Source organism: Hipposideros armiger, unplaced genomic scaffold (genome assembly GCF_001890085.2).
Source record: "Hipposideros armiger isolate ML-2016 unplaced genomic scaffold, ASM189008v1 scaffold_194, whole genome shotgun sequence".
NCBI lineage: Eukaryota > Metazoa > Chordata > Mammalia > Chiroptera > Hipposideridae > Hipposideros > Hipposideros armiger.
In genome coordinates, this window is record NW_017731544.1 from 1368869 (window position 1) to 1388580 (window position 19712).

Sequence of the window (19712 nt, forward strand, 5' to 3'; positions counted from 1 at the left end):
GGAATCGAACCGCTGTTGCTCAGAGCTCGCACTCTTGAGCGCATTCTTAACCAACTGAGCCATTCGGCCGGCCCAAGTCAATTTTTAAGATCATATGTGCTATCAGAGATTTTCACACTTTCTCACAGTACTATCAAACCAAATCTGGCCACTTTCCATATTTTAATACCTACTTCAAGGTCCTACTCTATCAGAGCCTCCCCCAACCCTGACCTCCCAAACGTGCACATTTTATCCCCTCTGATTCTGGACTTTCTTATCCATACCTTGGTAGGCCAGGCCTACCAAGCCACCATGTGGTCCTCACTCAGGCCCACAATTCCTCTGAGGATCAGACAGTTCCATCACGAGGCTCCCTACGGGGATGGGGACCAGTCACATGGCTGTCCTTTCCAGCAATGAGAATTAACGTGAGGCTCCAGAGACACATAACTGAGGATCACTGATCTAGTTCCTTTATTTGGCAGTGTATCTAACCCACTAGGTGATTTCTCCTATATGATTGTCTTATATTGTTATCTAACTGTTCATCGGCCTCTGCTTTGTTTTCCCAGTTGGTTGTATAAATTCTTGGGGTGCAAGGGGTGTATCTTAAGCAGTGCTTATCAACCTTCCCTCTTACTGCCTACCTAGCACAGTGTCTTGCATACGCTAGACCATCAAGATACAGCTACTGATTTATCTGTCATATACCTAAAATTGCTCTGTGACATAGAATTCCTGTATGTGTCCCTGTTTTTTAAGTGAAAAACTGAGGTACAGAGCAGTCAATTAAGGGTGTGGACTCATTAATTACCACCCAATGAGGAAAGCACAGATGGGGTGATCTAGGCCAGTTACCTTACACCACACCACATACTGCTTCCTATCACTAAAAAAAGTTGGGAGGAAACAAATCACTTCCCTAGGGAAAGGAAGCAAGAGTTTCATTCAAAAATAGCTGGTTTCAATAAAATCCACAGTTAGAAACCAGGTCATTTGTACTGAGGGAAAAACAGCGTATGGTGGTTAACATAGAGCTTCAGCTAGCCCTTCAATGCCTTTATGCTAATTAAAAAAATCCAGGTGGATGTAGCCTTGCACCAGGAAAGCCAGCTTGGCAAGCAGAGTACCTGGGGCATTTCGGTCTCTGCCATCCCCCTTAGCCTAGTGCCCTGCACAACTGTACCTGGTGGCTCCAGGTCAGGGAGAAATCAGGTTGCCCAGGGTGGGCGCCCAGCTCCAAAGCAGCTTCACTACGTAAGATTGGGCTTGTGTTTCCTTCTCTACATCTCCTCATCTAGAAAATGTGGAGGAGGAGCCGGCCAAGTGGCTCAGCTGGTTAAGAGTTGGCTTAAGACCATGAGCTCTAGGCAACAGGGCTGCCGGTTTGATTCCCACATGGGCCAGCGACACTGTGCCCGAGCTAAGCTGTCACTGAGCTGCCAACAGGCAGCAGGATGGCTCAGCTGGTGTAACAACAAGATTGCCTGTTCGATGGTGGGCTATGCCCACCCACAACTAAGACTGAACTTGGCACCTTGAGCTGAGCTGCTGCTTGGATAGCTCAGTGGACAGGGCATGCACTCTATTTTTTAATTTTTTAATTTTTTTTATTATTAGTTTCAGGTTGTTTCTGTATGAGGGCATGCACTCTTAGTAAGGCTGCTGGTTCGACTTCCACATGGGATGGTGGCTACACCCACTCACAGCTAAGACTGAATACAGCACCTTGAGCTTAGAGGCCATGAGCTGCCGATGGGNAGCATTGTAGTATAGTTTGAAATCAAGGCATATGATACTTCTAACTTTGTTCATCTTTCTCAAGATTGTTTTGGCTCTTTGACATCTTTTGCAGTTCCATATAAATTTTAGGGCTAGTTGTACTTGTTCTGAGAAGAATGGCATTGGGAGAAGGTATTTGTAAATGATATGTCCAATAAGGGGTTAATATCCAAAATATATAAGGAACTCCTACAACTCAACATGAAAAAAACAATTTGATTAAAAAAATGAGCAGAGGACCTGAATAGACATTTCTCCAAAGAGGACATACAGATGGCCAATAGACATGAAAAGATGGTCAATATCACTAATGTTTAATACAAATCAACATCACAATGAGCTATCACCTCACACCTGTAAGAATGGCCATTATTAAAAAGTCAACAAATAAGTGTTGACGAGGCTGTCAAGAAAAGGGAACCTTCATGCACTGTAGGTGTGAATGTAAATTGGTGCAGCCACTATGGAAAAACAGTATTGGAGGTTCTTCAAAAAATTAAAAATAGAGATACCATATGACCCAGCAATTCCACTTCTGGGTATTTATCCAAAGAAATGAAACCACTAATTAAAAAAGATACATGCACATCTATGTTCATTGCATTACTGACAATAGCCAAGATCTGAGCAACCTAGGTGTCCATTGATAGAGGAATGGATAAAGATGTGCTATTATACATAAATATATATAATATATAATACATATTTGCCATGTATAATGAGCACTTTTCTGCCCAAATTTGTGAGGGGGAAAATAAGGATGTGCATTATACATGGACAGTACTAATTCCGTTTCCCTGAAATTTTGGGTTAAAAACATGGGTGCACATTATACGCGGGAGCACATTATATACGGCAAAATACAGTAGCTAGTAACATGGTTAAAAGATACTCAAGTTCTGGTAATTAGGAAAATTCAAATTACAAAATAACAAATACCATTGCCAATGCAGTTGGGAACACTTTTTTTGTTTTTTAGCTGAGCCATCCAGCCACCTGTTGGCAGCTCAGCGGCAGCTCAGCTTGGGCCGGGACTCGAACCGCTGTTGCTCAGAGCTCAAACTCTTGAGNCTAACAACAAGGTTGCTGGTTCAACTCCCACATAGGATGGTGGGCAATGCCCACCGCAACTAAGATTGCGCACAGCACCTTGAGCTGAGCAGCCATGAGCTGCCAACGGGCAACCGGATGGTGACTGGACTTAGAGCTGAGCTAGCTGAGCCCTCCACAACTAAGACTGAAGGACAACAACTTGGCTGTTTCCCTTCCCCAATTCCCCAACACTGTTCCCCTTCCCCAATTCCCCAGTAAAAAAAATCTAAAAAAAAAAAAAAAGAAGAAAGAAAGAAAGAAACTTTGTCAAGTCTGTGTGGCTAGGGTTTCAAATCCAGAAAGACTGATTCCAAAACAAAGGTTTCTAACCCTACACAATACTGACACAATCCAATTTGTATTTCAGAAGGAGAATGTCAATAAATGGATAAATCTTGTTAATTCTACTTCTGTAATATGATAGCTTCCTTTCTTGTTTATCTAAAATACTGCAGACATCTCCCAGCTAGTCCCTCAGCCCTGGGTTACATCTTATCCTAGTTCATCCTCAAAATGCAAGTAGAGCCACTGGCTCCTCCCTCTTTCCTTCCAGCTCTATAATATTTGCATCTCCTTAGAAAAGCCCCTGGAATGTAATCATGCCCAATTCTTTACAAAGGTCTGCTTTTATCGATGCCCTATCCATTCATCCTCTCATAGGATCTTAGTTAATTCTTCATTTACAGAGCCAGCTTTTTTGCCTGTCTCATGCCAAGGTCATATCTTGAAGTCAGGTTTTGACACTGGATTTAATATTTCTTTACCAGAGATTTACGTAGTACCCAATATTGGTCAATAATAACAAAAAAAATTCTAAATATCTCAATCTGTTCATCTTTTTCTAAATGCTTTTCTTCTTGAACTTTCCTTGGTATAGAGAACTTGGAACTGGCAATTTGCATTATTTCAGAGCACAGATTTATCTAGTGGGATGCCGTTTCTCTAGGAAGCGCCCCCTAGTTTGGAGTATGGAGGAACTGGGCTGGGATCCCAGCCCTTATCAGTGTGACTTGGAGCAAGTTCATCTCTTCCAGCTTATCTTACAGGGTTGCTATAAGGATTGGATGAAATAGCCCAAGAAAATTTCAGTGCCAAGCCCACAGTAAAGATCCCACAAACCTATTTTCCTTCCCCTTACTGGGTTTCATTTGATTCTTGTCAGAATGATATGCCATAGACATCCTCTGTACAGATGAGGGCGTGCTGAGAGTGGATAAGGTCCAAAGCTAAACACAGGGCACTGAGCTCGGCTGGTAGCAAGGCTTTCTGAATCCAGATCCTTGGCTCCTTCACTGTCCACACTGCTTCTTTACTTGGGCCTGACAGGTCAAAAATGGGAGGGACGAAACATCTACAAACACAGCCTGAACTGAATCTGTGACGACGGGCTTCTGCACCCCGTCCTGCACCCCGTCTGTGAGCCTGGACCCCATGGCACCTCCTATAGAGCCTGGTAACTGTGTCCTCAAATTCCACTGTGCCCTTCTCACTTGGTATTTTGATTATGGCATCCTTAGTTTATAAATAAATCACATCTACCATTATGACTGCCATATGTATTCATGTATTAACACTTAGGGGAAGAAACCAAAATATCCAAAAGTTAAGTTACATTATGCTATATCTACTCATTGAAATTTTGGAGAACCATTGAAGATGAAGACTGTGAAGATCAGGCAGCAGCAAAGAAAATACACTATAATACATATGACATGCAAGATACATACTATGCTTGCAACTAAGTAAAAGTTGGAGAAAGAAGATCGAAAGTCAAAAATAAACACCAAAATAATTTAGTAATGCAAAGTTATGGACAAATAATTCATTTCCACTACAGGTTTTAAGTCTAGGTCTAGTTTCTAAGAAAAGCAAGCAAACGTTGTAGCAACGTTTTTGGGGACTAATCTGGCAGAGGGACTGAGTTGTTGCTGTGTGACACCTGAAGATGAATCCAATCCACCCTTCAAGTGCTCACAGTTAGTAAGGAGAGGTCCCAGAAGAGCATAGACAGCCATAGCACAGTGAGATGACTACCTGCAGATCACAGCAGAGAAAGCATCTGGAGCACCAGATAAGAAGCCACTTAATAGTGGAGGCCAACAGAGTAAGTGGTGAAAGAGAAGAGCAGCTAGAGCAGCAAGTCCTCCTGGGGGCAAACTAGACAAGGGCGGGCAGAGCAAAGGGATTAACATTTGCACATGCAAGTTCAGGCTGAGAACAAGTGCGAAACACGGTGGCTCTAGGACTCTCACACAGCTTGGTATTTCCAGATTGGAGGGTATGAATGGAAAGAACACAGGAGAGAAACTGGGAAGGTGCATTAGGGCCAGGGGTGACTGAAACTAGTTTAGGTTATAGCCTGGCACAGAGGCAAGCCTTTCAAGGAGGACCTGACCAACTTAGCATTTTTAAAAGTCCAATATTTTCCGAGTTAATATAACTTTCTATATCTATATAGAAATGAAAAACAAGTTTATGGACCTATGAGACTAGTTTTTAAAAATAAAAATCTACATATATTTTTTTCCAAGTAGAGGTTTTATAAGTAGAAGTCATGATTCTACCCATTTTAGCCCCTTCATGTTTAAATAAAACAGTGGGGTAGCACATTTAAATGCCCCTAAAACTTTTCATAGAAATGCATAGGTTTTCCTAATGAACTATTTTTAAGTAAAGAGAGAGAAGAGATCCACCAAGGGAATCTACAAATAAATTATTCTCACTAGTGTGGTAAATACTAACATTTTGGGGGTCATGGACCCAAACCAGACATCAGTGTCTGAAAGAGAGACCTGGAGTGGTTGTGAAGGTCAAAGGGTCAACCCCTGGGTCTGGCCCTCAGGTTTCAGTGCCCTATCACAAACACGGATTCAACCAATGAACAAGCAAAAATCTTGCAACGATAAAAGAACATTACATTCTTCTTTTCTTTGATAGCTGCCTGGTTTCTCAGTGCTGCCCTCAGTACACAAATCATGCTTGTTTTCATAAAGTGATGTGCCTTGGGTTCCTACAAGGTGCTGCTTCCACCACTGATGCTTTTTTCCACGTCTCACCCATGAGTCTTTTAGGGGCTATCTCTGGATCTAACCATAAGCCACACTGATGAAACTACCCCATTTCCATACTTTCTAAACCTAGGACTACGTGCTCAAATTTATGCCTGAAAAACAAACATGGACCTCAAAAATTTGTTGGTGACTCAAAAATCGCTCAGGAGCTACTGCAAAGTTATAAGCAATAAATACCTCTGACTATTCCTAAATTCATGACAAATGTCTGACTTGTACAGAAACTTCCAAGTGATTAAAAAAATAAATAAATGAATAATACAAAAATAAACAGATACAGAGTTTAAGTCATGTAGTAGAAAAGAGGCTTTAAAAGCCAGGGCCACCAAATCAAGGCGCTACAGGCTCTACCAATTTGGAGATGATATTATTATTATTATTATTATTATTATTATTATTGTTATTATTATATAATGTGGCTTACTTACATATTTGAAGCTCAACATACGCATATGCTGATGTACGTGCCAACCACACACAGCATGCGATATAATCTTTACAATAATCCCCAGAGGTAGAGTGTGTCATCCCCATTTCCCATAGGACTAAACAGAGGCTCCAGAAAGTAAAGTTGTGTAACTGAGGTCACATATCAAAGCAGAGTGAGGCCAATCAATGCTCTTTAAAATTATACCAAAGATTGTCAAAGTTGTGAGTGGGCAGGGAAAGAGGTCAGAAGGTGGGGACAGTCGTATTAAAATGGCAGAATAACCTAGGATGGAGAAGTTTTCAAAGGCATGAGTCCCTGGATCCTGAGATGGTCCCCAAGAACCATCCTCCAAGGAATCCCCATGTGTAATGGGCTGAGTGAGGGCACTGCAAATGGGGGCGTGTGTGAATGATATTGTTGGGGTGGGGAGGGGAAGGTAGGGAGCAATAGAGAAACACAGCATTAGATAAACCAGTGGAAGCCTCTGTCTCCCCCTTTTCCTTGACCTCCAGAAAACCAGTCTTATCTCTGAAGACAGGGCATTGCTATTTATAACAGCCAGCAAGCCCTAGAGAACAAAGGGGGGCCTATCTAGTCACCTCCTAGACATCAGCCTGAGCGCAAAGAGCGGCAGCTCTGCCCTATCGTGTTACCCCTGCAAACCAAGAGTCCAGTCCCCAGAAACAGTGTGCTAGGACTCTGTGATGGTTAGACGCACCGTGACTCAGTGGCATCTCTGGATGATTGATCCCATTTGGGTTCCTTTCCTTTGTCTTATAGCCTTTCGCCTTACTGCTTCAGGAAGCCCTGTGAAGAGTTTTGGACCGTTCATGCCTACCACTGCCTTTGGTCCATTGTAAGCTCCCGGACCCTGATAGGGCACTGACCTTGCTGTTTCCTGCTCTCCTTTGCTCCAAATCTGGGCTACTTTGGGAATGACAGCGACCCAAAGAGTGCTATCCGATGGCCACTCCTAATAAGCTATGTTGTTTCAGGTTTTCTCAGTTTACACAAGCTAGGTTTCACAAGGCTTTTACTAAATAAAATAAATAAAGAAGGTTATTTTAGGATAGCTCAAGTCAGAGATTACCAAGAAACCTTTCAGGAGCATTCTTTCATCCTTTTATACAGATTCAAAAGTAGCTTCTCAAAGCTAGAAGAGACAGGAGATCATTTGCTTAATCCAGGCCTCTCCACCTGGCCAACTAAGATGCCATCAGCCTCCACTATCTATCTCCTCAAACGGAAGTTAGTTCAAACCATGAGTCTGCGTCTCTCGTGCTTGGCGTCAGCGTTCCTCAGGCTTGGCTCTTGTCCGAGGGCTCATCTTTTTCTGCAACCACACTCAAACAACTATAACTTCCTATCTCCTCACTTTCAGGGATTTCTCAATTTTTCTCCTGTGAAGAGCTTCTTTGACCTTCTTATTTTCAATTGGGGTGCACATGTGTGCGTGTGCATGTGTATGTGTGTGTGTGTGTGTGTGTTTTATGCAATTCCTGTGGATTTGAGGTTTGGAGAGAGAACATACAGCATGTGCCTGGCCCACCCTATTTAAACTAGAAGTCTACCTTCCAATCTATATAATCTAGTATTTGGGGATGCTCTATAATAATATTTTATTATCATACAGTTTGATATGCTAAAAACCTTTTCCGTTATAGTAAGCCCAAATTCAATTTCCAATAAACTTCACTCATTGGCACCCATTCTATCCTTTGTATCTATACTGAATACAGTATACCTAATTTGAAGGGAACTGTCCTGTTCTCCCAATTATATCTCTTCTTCAAGCCAAACATGTTCAATTGCTCCCCCTCCCCCCCAAATCCTGGCCCTTCATCATTTTTGTTGCTGGCTACCTCCTGACATGGTTTTTATATGCAAATTTGTTCAGCATGCCTTTTAAAGTGGGCCTCCTCAAGAACTGAACAGGTATAGGCAGTCTGACCATTACAGACTCCAACAGGACTATTACCTCCCTTGTTCTGGACATTCTATTTCTAAAAGCACAATCCAATATCCTTACCTCATTCTGTAGACACATACCGAGCTAACAGTACAACCCTTTCCTACTTTATTCTATTTATCCAGTTCTCTCCCTTCCCTGTTCTGTACTTGTGCACTTGTTTGGGGGGAATCTAAAATCAGGACTTTGTCAGCTGTCCTATGAAAGTGCATGTTATGTTCAGGAAGGGCTACAGACAAGTACCCCATATCCCCACCCTCCACCCCTACTACTTATGAACATGAGGGGAGGCAGGGAACTCCATTGCAGGAACGTTACTCATATACTTTCACTACCTCTGTAGAACTGCTGAATAGAGCCATCAACCTGGAAAATCTATTGTCTTTGAGTCTCTCACTCCTTTAAACATTCTTCCTGGTTGAACGAGTGTCATTTATCTATGGAGCAGCCCTCCCTTCACTATTGAGAAGTCAAAATCTATATTCAACTTATTGTACAAACTCGATTATGTTTTTGGCAACATAATTAGGCTTCTTTCTCCATCACAACATAATTCTGCATCCTCTGGAGATAACAGAGTGCTAAAGAGAAATCCTTATGAAAGAAGCTTTTATGCAGGTTTTTACGGACTTCCACAGGTCTTGGTCAATTTCCTCAGTCCATTTACCAATCCAGCTGAGAGCACAGCCAGGTCAGGTGGCAAAAATGCTATCAGAGCATTGCCCCTCTGACATGAACGCACAGGGCCAACCTCCATGCACAATAACAATAATGTCCCTTTCCTGCTGCCTTCAACAAAATCCTAAATTTAAATTTGGAGAATACATTATGTTCTTTTAGGATTTAACAAAGAAGGGAAGACAGTAAAATGATCTCAAAATGGAGAATATAGGATCATCTCCCAAGAAAAAGGCTGAGCAGTTTATCCCAGAATATTTCCCTGCTCCTCTTTTTATAATCCTGCTCCCTAATTAAACTTTGTCTTTCAATACACAAAATTCTCAAAAGGTCAACTTCAAGTTGGGTACTCAAAGACAAAAACGAAATAATTACCTGATGAATTCAATTAGCTATTCTACATAATTAAGACTCCTATACTTTTTTAGGTTGTTCTTTTAAGGTCATTCTCTGCATAAATTCCACAACTTTCCATTTCCTTTTAGATGAGAAACGTGTTATTTTGAAAAAAAAAAAACCCGTATGGATGTAATATCAAAGATTTTCCTCACTGCTTTGAGGGAGGGGAGAACTTTTACCACTGCCTTTTAATTTTTCCCCACTCTAAGGGTTGTGCTTAAATAGCCTATTAAACTATTCATTATATGTGAGAAGGGCACTGGATGAATGATCGTTTCCACATTGCAACAAGTCGATCATAAATCTGAAAGTTAACAAGGAAAACTAAATCAATTTTAAACAAGTGAATCATGTTAAAAGAGTCAAAATGATATTTCACTTGCACGTTATGGACACGTTGATCGGATCCTACACTTTCAGAAACAGCGAAGTCAATATTGTGAAACAATAATGAGAGCCATTGATTTCATCGCTTATTAAAAGTTTTAGTATAAACCTTAATTTTGGCTGTCCAAGCTGAAACTTAATACAACATTACTTAAACAGTTCATTTTCCTTCTTTTGTACAATGGAAAAAAAACACTTAAATGTTTGGGCATAAAAATCGTTCTTGTTATTAGAAAGAGAAGAAAAAAGAAACTCTAGTAAATGCCTTAAATAAAAATGATTACTGTGCAGATATAAGCCTTATTAACTGTTCCTTGGCCTCATGGTTATTTATGTAAAATGCTTTTATTGATAGTATAAATCCACCACTTCATTATTTGCTGCCAACACAATGAGCATTATAAACAACAAAAGAATAAATTCATTTCAGATTTATAACGAATGAGACACCAAAGTTTATTTCAAAAACTTGTGGCATCTCTAAACTGTTTTGAAGTGCCAACTTTAGAAATGAAAAAAAACCCACTGCAGCATTCTCTATCCTTGATCCGAGCTGTGCTGATTTCACCCCTCGTGTGCTTTATTAAATATAAAGATAAACCTCCAGGGATCGACACCATCACATACGCCAAAAGCATGAAGTAGGAAGGGCTGAGAAGCAAATGCAGGAAAGTGAGACTGCAGAAAGTAAATTTGTAAGCAATTATGAAGATGAAGTTATCTCGGAAATGTCTTCAGAATTATTTTTATGTGCTCTATTTATTAAACTGGCCTGGGCATTAATGCACTATCACGGCTTGGAGACACTTATTAAAGCAGCACTAGAAAATGAACACGCGCACATTCACAAACATCCACCTGTCGTTACCTGGTATTTTTTTGTCCATTTACACTTACCTAAACTCCATTGCCAGAGGTTTTCTAAAGTAGAAGACTAGGATTAATTACATCAAGGTGAAATAACTGAAGCTAGGTGTGGGATCTTTTTAAATCTCCACCTCTGGAATACAACTCTAAAGATTTAATTCCACAGGGTTGCCACTATGCTACAGGGTCAGGTATTTCGGTTTTTAAGTCTCTACTCCAGAGGCCTTTTCCTAAGACTCTCATATAAGATGATAAATGTCTCCTCAATTTGCACAACAGTTTTCAGTTGCCCTCCTGGGAGACCACCTTGAAGGAGCGAGTAAAAGGTTTAGTCATGGTTTCTATTTTTCTATTTGAATCAATACATTCTAGTTAAATGGACAATTAATAGGTCACTTCCAAAATAGTAGTGTATCAGTCCTGGTTAATAAACAATCCCCACAGTGGATAATGGGCCCTTATGTATTCAGCAAGTCCTATATACATTCAGCTCCTCCACTAAATCCCTTTTCAGGTGGACAGGGTTATATGGGAAGATGAGCTAGAATGAGTCTATAAAAGTCAGTTTCATTCACTGCTTTATTTTTCAGTCAAGTGCTTTAAATGGTGTCCAGAAATTCACTTGGAATGTGAGACAGCAGAAAAGCCTGGCACACAGAGCCTTGCTTTATGGCCATACAAAAGGGCAACTGACCCTTGCCCAAGCCTTTTCCATGTGAAATGGTTCCTAAAGTTCATCCGCACAGTGAAAAATCGTGGTGAGGTCGCGTGTGGATGAGTCAAGTGAAAGTGACGATTGGTCACGGATCTGTCACCCATTGTGGCTGGGTCCCAGCCATGTAAAGTGCTCTGTGGGAAAGTATCTGCCCCCTAAAGAGATGCTCAGAAGCTTGCAGCTCATTAAACGGCCAGCATTTGCTGCCTCACTTGTCAGGAATCATTCTGCTGAGCAACTGCTCTTCTGAAACATTCATGAAACACACACACAGAGGGGCAGCCGCCTTCTGAACCCAACCGCGCTAGAGCTCTGCCTTTAGTCTGACTCAGCTCCTACGTAACTTTTCACCTGACAGAGCTGTTAACCTGAATCCACGTTTTCTCCTGGGCAGCTGAATTAGAGGCACTCATCCCCAGACTTCTTTATCATAAACTCACATTCTCTGCCTGCAGATTCTTCTCTGTCCTAGAAATCTCCAGACCAAGGTGAACGTCACTTACTTTCAGTGAGACATTTTTTATTTACGGGTCTGTGTGCATACATGCTCTACAAGTATTTGAAAATTGTCTTTCTCACTCTACCCCCGACACTGTTCCAGTTTTGCAATGTCTGAAGGAAGGTTCTCTTGCAAATATTTCCTACGATGCTTTTCTGGTTTTCTTCAAGATCACAAAGAAGAGGCATTTATCTGTTTTTACAATCTTGACGATTTTAAATTATTTTCTACGGACACCTAGTGACTTTCTGTGTCACACTTTAAGCTGAATGGAAATTTTACACAGCATAATTTCTTAGCCTTCCTTTTTTTCTTCTTTAAATGGGTACTGCCACACATTTTAGAAAGAGCCAAACTGGTCCCTCTGAAATCTTTTATATCACATGGAAAACAAGTCGCTTTCCTTGGTGTGTCAGCCCTGGGTTTCAATGCCATTGGAAACCGCTCACAATTGCTCAGTGTGCTGAGGTTTGATAAATCTCTGGAAACCTCCTGAATAGGATCGCTGTGATTTTTAGTGAGGCATTAGCTCCTTGCCATTGCATTACCAATTAGTTTTCCAGAGCACATTAAATCCTGCTGCTTTGGTTTACAGAATAACTGAGGCATTGCTGATGAAGCATAAAAACTTACTTGGAAAAGCAGTGGGGGATGCAGGGCGCCGGCAGGACCCACCGCAGCAGGCCGAGTAGAATGGCGGGGCACTCAGGAAAAATGGTTTGGAAGGTGCTGCAGAGAAAGCATTGATCTCATTGATTAGCCATTTCTTTTAGACAATATTCAAAATTCCAGTTTCCCAAAAGTCATTGAGTAAAAGCACTTCATTTTCTGAGTCTTTACTTAGTTGTTACTTTTACTGAAATTAAAGTCATTTAAAAGTAGCATTTATCTGTCAAAGAGCTTGCCAAATAATTTAATCAATATTTAGAAGATGAGGTGGAGAGACTCAAATGATCAAAACCAAATGTAATAGTTCATTTTCTGTGTGGTCATAATTACAAATAACAAACATCAAATATTCCTTTATTTAAAATATCCTAGAGCAACACTATCCAAGAGAACTATCTGTGATGATGGAAATTCCCTTATCTACACTGTCCCATATGGTATCTATCTGTCACATACGGCTACAGAGCACCTGAAATATAGCTAGGATGACTAGGTAACTGAATTCTTAAAATTATTTTAGGTTTAAATAGACTCATGTGGCTAGGGGCTGTCATATTGAATAGCACAGCTCTAGATATAATACCAAGAAATAATTTGAATGTTAAGTGCTTAAGTTTAATTTTTTAAAGATTTTATTTATATTAATCTGTTTAATTTTAGAAAGTTCTTTTAAATACATAGTTAGTTGGATTTATAAGTTTATAACAGTTAAGTTACTGAACAATTCCCCAATTTTTTCCAAACAAAAAGTGGTTTTTCTGATCATGTTTATACATTTTAAAGTATTTGAGAAGAGTAATAACATTTTATCTCAAGAGGAATCTATTTAACCTGAAAGCATTTATGTTTATAATATAGGGAGTTGTCATATAATTCTGTTCTGCTCATTTTATTAAACTACGCTGCTTCTAACATGTCTAATACATACACATGGGCTGGTTATCATTACTCTGGTAAATAAATTTTAAACTCTGCTCCTCAATAGATGAGAAATCGCTATAAAGGGTGTCACAGAACATTAATAGCTCTTCTTTATTGAGCACTTACTATAGGCCAGCCTTTGGTTAAGTACCTTAAATTCACTGTATCCTTTAGTATAATGAGGCTTAATACAATATAAATGTGGGTAAGATTTCCTGAAGGTGGGCAACTTCCTTTTACTAGGGCATACCCAGCAGAGTGACTGGCACATTCTAAATAGTCAATACATTTTCAAAAAATGAATGAATGATCTGCAAATCTAAGACGCAGGAAACTTCTGATCATCTTAGGTAAAGAATGAGGATCAGGAAATTAACCCCTTCTCTGCTCCCGACTCACCCTGAAATACAGTATCTTCTGTAACAGATGACCTTGAAATCTAGAACATGACTTCAAAATAAATGTTTTTATTATTCACTTTACATACTCGATGGCAACTCTTTTCTTTGCTCTTTTTTTTTCGTTTCTTTGCTCTTCTTAATTACACATAGTGAAAATTATTTTGATGCACATACACACCTTTTATAACAACACAGTAATTTCAAACTCATACGTTAACCAATTGATGAGCATGGGTTCATTTTCACCAATGCCTTTGAAGTATACATCCAGATAAGTGTATTTCCCACAAGACTTTTATAGTCTCAGGGCTCTTAATGCTTTTAAGTTGTAACTTAATCATAAATCCAGGGTTTTTCTCTCTAATATAATGGAAAGTGGTCAATATTAATGATTTTTTACACATCTGGATATTCCAATAATAAAATGTTTGTCTTAATGCTATTTTGAAAATATGGCAACTAAGCAAAGTATGAAAAAAAGACCCACTTCAGTGTTCAAAAGGTTCCATAAAACTTAAAAAAAAATTTCATTGTTGTAAGTTGTTCTTAAATTGACTATAAAACCATCATAGAAATGATAAGTCACTTCATTTGAATTTAACATCTTAAATTATATTTCAAGTGTATGGCATTATTTAGACAGAGTTACATTTTCCATTATTTTTATGGATATATGAATTACTTTGAAAAATGGAAATGCATTTCTATGTATAAAAGTTGCCTCATTATGTTTATTCTCAAGCATTTCTGTTAACTAAATTATTTCATCTCCAAAATAAACACTCCATTGATAATTAAGTTATGGCCATTGCGCTATTTGGCAGTTTTTAAATTGAGATAAAAGAAAAAAACTCAGCAATGTTGCATTTACATACATACAATTACACACTTACCATGATAGCTGGAAACACAAACAGAAAAGGAATATTTTTGCTCAATATAAAGTGTAGAAAATAAGTCTACTAATGATATTATTAAAATAATGATGCAGGATATGTACCAGTTACAAATTTTATTACTCTAGCCATGATGTTTCTCAGTCTAACCCTAGGGCCCCAAAAATGGAAAAATAAGGGGTAAAAAAAAAATGTGTGGTTCATTTGAGAAAAGAGATCAATTAAATTTACTTGTGATAAATGAGGTTCTGAGATATATTATCTTAGTGTTACATTTAGCCAGAAAAAAAGAGTTGTACTTGAACAGTTTTTTTATATTGTTGTACATTACCCTATCTTAATATAATAGAAGCTGTAATCAAAATGACATGCTATCTATAGCAACAACTCTAGTGGCTAAATAACCGCATGTGTCTTGACCAGACTTAAAGTTCTATTGTGCAAAATTTCTTCACCATTTTAAATCAACTCTTTAACACACATATATTTATTTACATAGGGGATTAGTCAAGTCCTGATTTCTACACATAAATACACCTTGTTTAAACTGGTTTATGTGGAAATCACTGTGAAATCTCAATTAAGTGCTCCATTTTTTTTACATGCTCCTACTTTGACATAAGTCAATTGCTAATCCAGCTGAGCATGTGATTGCAGGCGTATTGAATGGGGTTAGGAAATAACGATTTAAAACAAGGCAATGCATTGAAAAATATATATTACAATTTAAAATATTTGTAAACCACACACTTTTTTTAAAGCAATGAGCAAAAAAGGACTCAAGTGTGATTAAAAAAAACCCAAGTGACAAGTTGACAGATGTGTTAAAACTTTTGTAAGCCATTAAGAACTACTTTGAAGATGTTCTAAAAAGGGCAGAAAACAAGGCAATTTCATCCCAGATGATATGCATCTCAAAGCTCATCAATGCATTGTAGATGTAGTCACTTTATCATTTATCATGATATTCATTGTAGGCTACAATTCATTGTAGGCTTACTGAACGATCCTTATAATAATAATATTTAAAGAGTGTCTACTATATACTAGACACTGGACTGGCTACAAATTTAACACATACTATCTCATTTATTCATTAACATTCAGCCTTAAATGGGCATGTATCTGGAACGTGATGATGACTGTTTTCAGCCATTTTTTTTTCAAAAAACGACAACAGGAACATCAATATTTTAGCATAATATTTAGTTATTAGCCATGAGGGATAAGGATTTTCTGCACAGAGACTGCCAGATTCTTATTCACTGAGAACTGGAGCCCAGAAAATGGAGATGTGTCATCTTCCAAGCTTTCCATAGAGAAAAACAAATGGGCTTTCCTATGGAAAAAATGCGCACTATCAGGTTCTCTTAGCACAACACCAGGATACTCCAAATGTTGTGCCCTGCCAACAAATCTGACTTCCAGTTTCTGTGGGAAACTGTTACAAGTTATAAACAAATGACTTAACATTTTTGGAATTAAACTGTCTGAATCCAAATGACTAAAATCACTTATTCACAAAAAACTTGATGAACTTTTCACTTCTTAATCAGATGTTCTGACCTTTCTGAAGACACAAAATCAAAATCTCTATTAATTATTTTGAATGTTAAGATGGAAAATTAGAGACAACTTAATGATGAACTGGCCTGATTTTTTTTTTTAACTTAACCAACTAGATGGCTCTGTGTTATAAGTATCCCACAGCCACGGACAGTTACAAGCCAAGCTACAGAGACATTATTTTCAAAGTTCTGTTGTGTAGAAAGCAAGCAACAAATTTAAAAAAATTTTTTTGTTATTTTCATTCTTCTTTACTGATGAAGAACAATGGGTATCTAAATGGGGTGAAGCCCTATTCTTTTTATTGTCATTGCAAATTATGGTACTGACTTGAGCTGACATTTCAAAGAAAGAATACTTAAGACCACTAATAAAATCTTTTACTAAATTTCAGGAGCCCACTGCAATGCCATGCCATTTGGGCAGACATTTTAAAAAGGATGAGGAGAAATGAGAAAGGGTTCTAAAATGTCTTACTAAGGTATCACACAGGGTCAAAAATACCTCTGGGGAAGAATAACAGGGAATTAAATCATTTCAAAGGGATGATTTTAATGACCTCCTTTAAGTGCTCAGTACATGGGCAATGGGAATAAAGCAATCTAAATTTCTGAACCCAAAATAATATATAGTTGAACAGACTATCTGGAGTAGAATGGACCCAAAAATGAAACTATGATGAATGGCAACCATCTACCTTGAGTAGTAAGACCTAAGAAATATCAGTTATCTAATGATGTACTATTTATTTTATCACACACCTGGAAAGAATTCATTTATGTGATCCACATGCAAACTTGCCTTAAATCGCAAGGAAGATCAAGTAAACTCATCCTTTACCTTTCTGCCTATCAGAAAGCAACAGAAATCAGTTTTTTGTTTTTGTTTTGTTTTATTTTGGTTTCTTGCCTGGAGTATTTCAGAGACAGAAAAACAAAGGTCTTAATGTTCTGATATAGCTCAGGAGAAGATAAATCACATGCAGTGTCTACTTATTTGATCCTGTCTTTTAATTCATTGCAAATAATATGTATTCATATCTATCAAGTGCCACATAATGCACTGTGTTCAGACTAAAAAGTTGAAAAATGATAGTTTCCCCACCCCGGAAGAATTTCTATTTTTAAATGTTCTTTAACTTACAGATTTTGAATCTGCTGATCAAAAACATGAAATTTACATTTCTCCGTACTCCAAATGTAATGTCATTCTGTTAAATATGAGGCATTCCCCAAGAAGGAGATGAGATCTGAAACAATTCATACTGTGTGTTTCCCTAACTAGTTGTCCTCAACCTTAATTCACATTAGAATTACACAGAGTGCTTTTCAAGGATACAGATGCCCAGGCCCCTCACCAATTGGGTTAAATCAGGCTTGCTAGGAATGGGTCCCCTAGCATAGCATTTTTTCAAAAGCTGCACAGGTAATTATTATAGTCAGGATGAGACCACTGAAAAGAACACAAAACAATGCCTGACGTGTAGCCTTTACTCTTCCCATTATTATATAATTTGAGATCAACTCAAAAAAAAAAAGACAACCTATAAAAAGCAGCAGCATGGTCCAACTTCCACTGACATACACACAGAGGCAAGGGGGGGAAAAAAAGAATATTGATAGGAAGGTTTTGTCAAAGAATGTTTTAAGCAGGAAAAACATCTTAAACTGGACCTTGATTTGGATGGTATTTGGAATGGCAAAAGGAAAGAAGGCATTCCAGGAAGGAAAGGTGACATGAACAAAAAGCAAGGACAAGGACGGTGGTGACACATGGGGCAGGTTAGGAGACCACCCTCACTGCTAGGACAAGGCCAAGGGAGTGAACATTAAGCAATGTGGTTGGAGGAGCTAAAGGCAGCTGTTGAAATGACTGTCTTAAAGGACAAACTAAATATTTTTATTTGATCTGATAGCCAAATAGGGATAATTATGGTTTTCCCGAGTAGCTCGGCGATATAACGAAAGCTGTATTTTAGAAAATTTCACTTGGCAGTAGTGGATGAGACGTAGTGGAATAAGGGGAGGTGGGGGGGGGCAGGGGGAGACTAAATGGAAGGATCCTACAGCAGTGATAACATGCTGTAGCAATAAGATAATGATAATCATTTATTTGGACACTCCCACTAGCATCTTCTCCTATGTCCTTACAACACCAACAGGTGGGTAGGGTCTGGTTTCTTCCCAAGCCATGGAGCCCTAGCTCATTGCAATAATCAAAGGTGGTCATTACCTCTGCTGCCTCTCCTTTCAAGAAGTCTCCATTAAATAGCTCTGAAAAAAATGAGCTAAATTTGAGGAACTCCTTTTCTCTCTTTTTTTTTTATGAAGCTGATAAAGAATACAGTAACAGAAGAGTACCCATAGCTCTCCACACTTAGAGCCTTAATGAAGGCTCTGTGAGATCCCGGCTATGCCACTCTCCGTGATTAATTCCTTCATTGGTCTACTACAGCAGGAGACAGACCTGGCAGGAACCGTGTCTGAAGATGGCTATGCTGATTTCACCCTGGCAGATATTAAATGGCTGCAAATTATTTGTGCTCCTCCCACGGAGAGGTGGTGTTCTATTTCCCATTCTCTTATATTTTGGGTGGTTTTGCTGCCTTGCTTGGCCAAGGAATATAAAATTCTGGAACTTCCAAAGCTAGGTCATAAGAAGCCTTCAGTTACTGCCTGGGTTTCTTGGAATGTTTGCTCTTAGAAATCTCACTTTCAGAACCCAGGTGCCATGCTATAAGAAGCTCAAAACACTTGGAAAGTCCAAGTGTAGCTGTTGGAACAGCTCTACTTGAGCAACCAGTCAACAGCTGGCATCACTGGCAGCCGTGAGTAGCCATCATGGAAATTCAGCCCAGCTGAGCCTTCAGATGACTGTAGCCTCAGCTGACATCTAACTGCAATGAGATTCCAAGTGAGAACCACCCAGTTGAGCCCAACCCACAAAAACGAGAGAAAAAATAATAAATTGTTTGTTTAAGCCTCTAAGTTTTGAGATGGTTTCTTACACAGCAATACCTCTTTTACCAATATTTTACTTATGGTGGAATGATGGGAAGAAGTCCTTCACATCTTTCCCTGTATGTTATCAATGGGCTTTTGAGCTAGGTGTTTGAAAGTCAAATGCTGATCCTAACATCTCATTTTGAAATGAGGAAACAGAGGCTCAAGAAGATTATAAGCACGGGCCTGCCGAGTGGCACATGGGTTAAGAGTTGGCTTGGGGCACCAGCTCTGAGCAGCAGGGCCCCGGTTCGGACCCCACATGAGGGCTAGTGACGCTGTGCCCTCTACAGCTAAGATGGTGAACAGCCGCTCAACCTGGAGCAGGGCTGCCATGAGTTGCAGGCAACGGTATAGGCTGTAGTGGGGCTGGCCAGCAGTGGGCG

At 39.2% G+C, this 19712-nt stretch overlaps 1 protein-coding gene across 1 annotated transcript in view; it reads right to left on the bottom strand.

The window, feature by feature from the left end:
* Positions 1-19712, bottom strand: part of DBX2 (developing brain homeobox 2) — a 42286-nt gene that overhangs the window by 15007 nt on the left and 7567 nt on the right. Inside the window, exon 2 of the mRNA XM_019653062.1 lies at positions 12505-12600. Within this exon, the coding sequence (XP_019508607.1) occupies positions 12505-12600 (96 nt within the window). The remainder of the gene's footprint in view (positions 1-12504; positions 12601-19712) is intronic.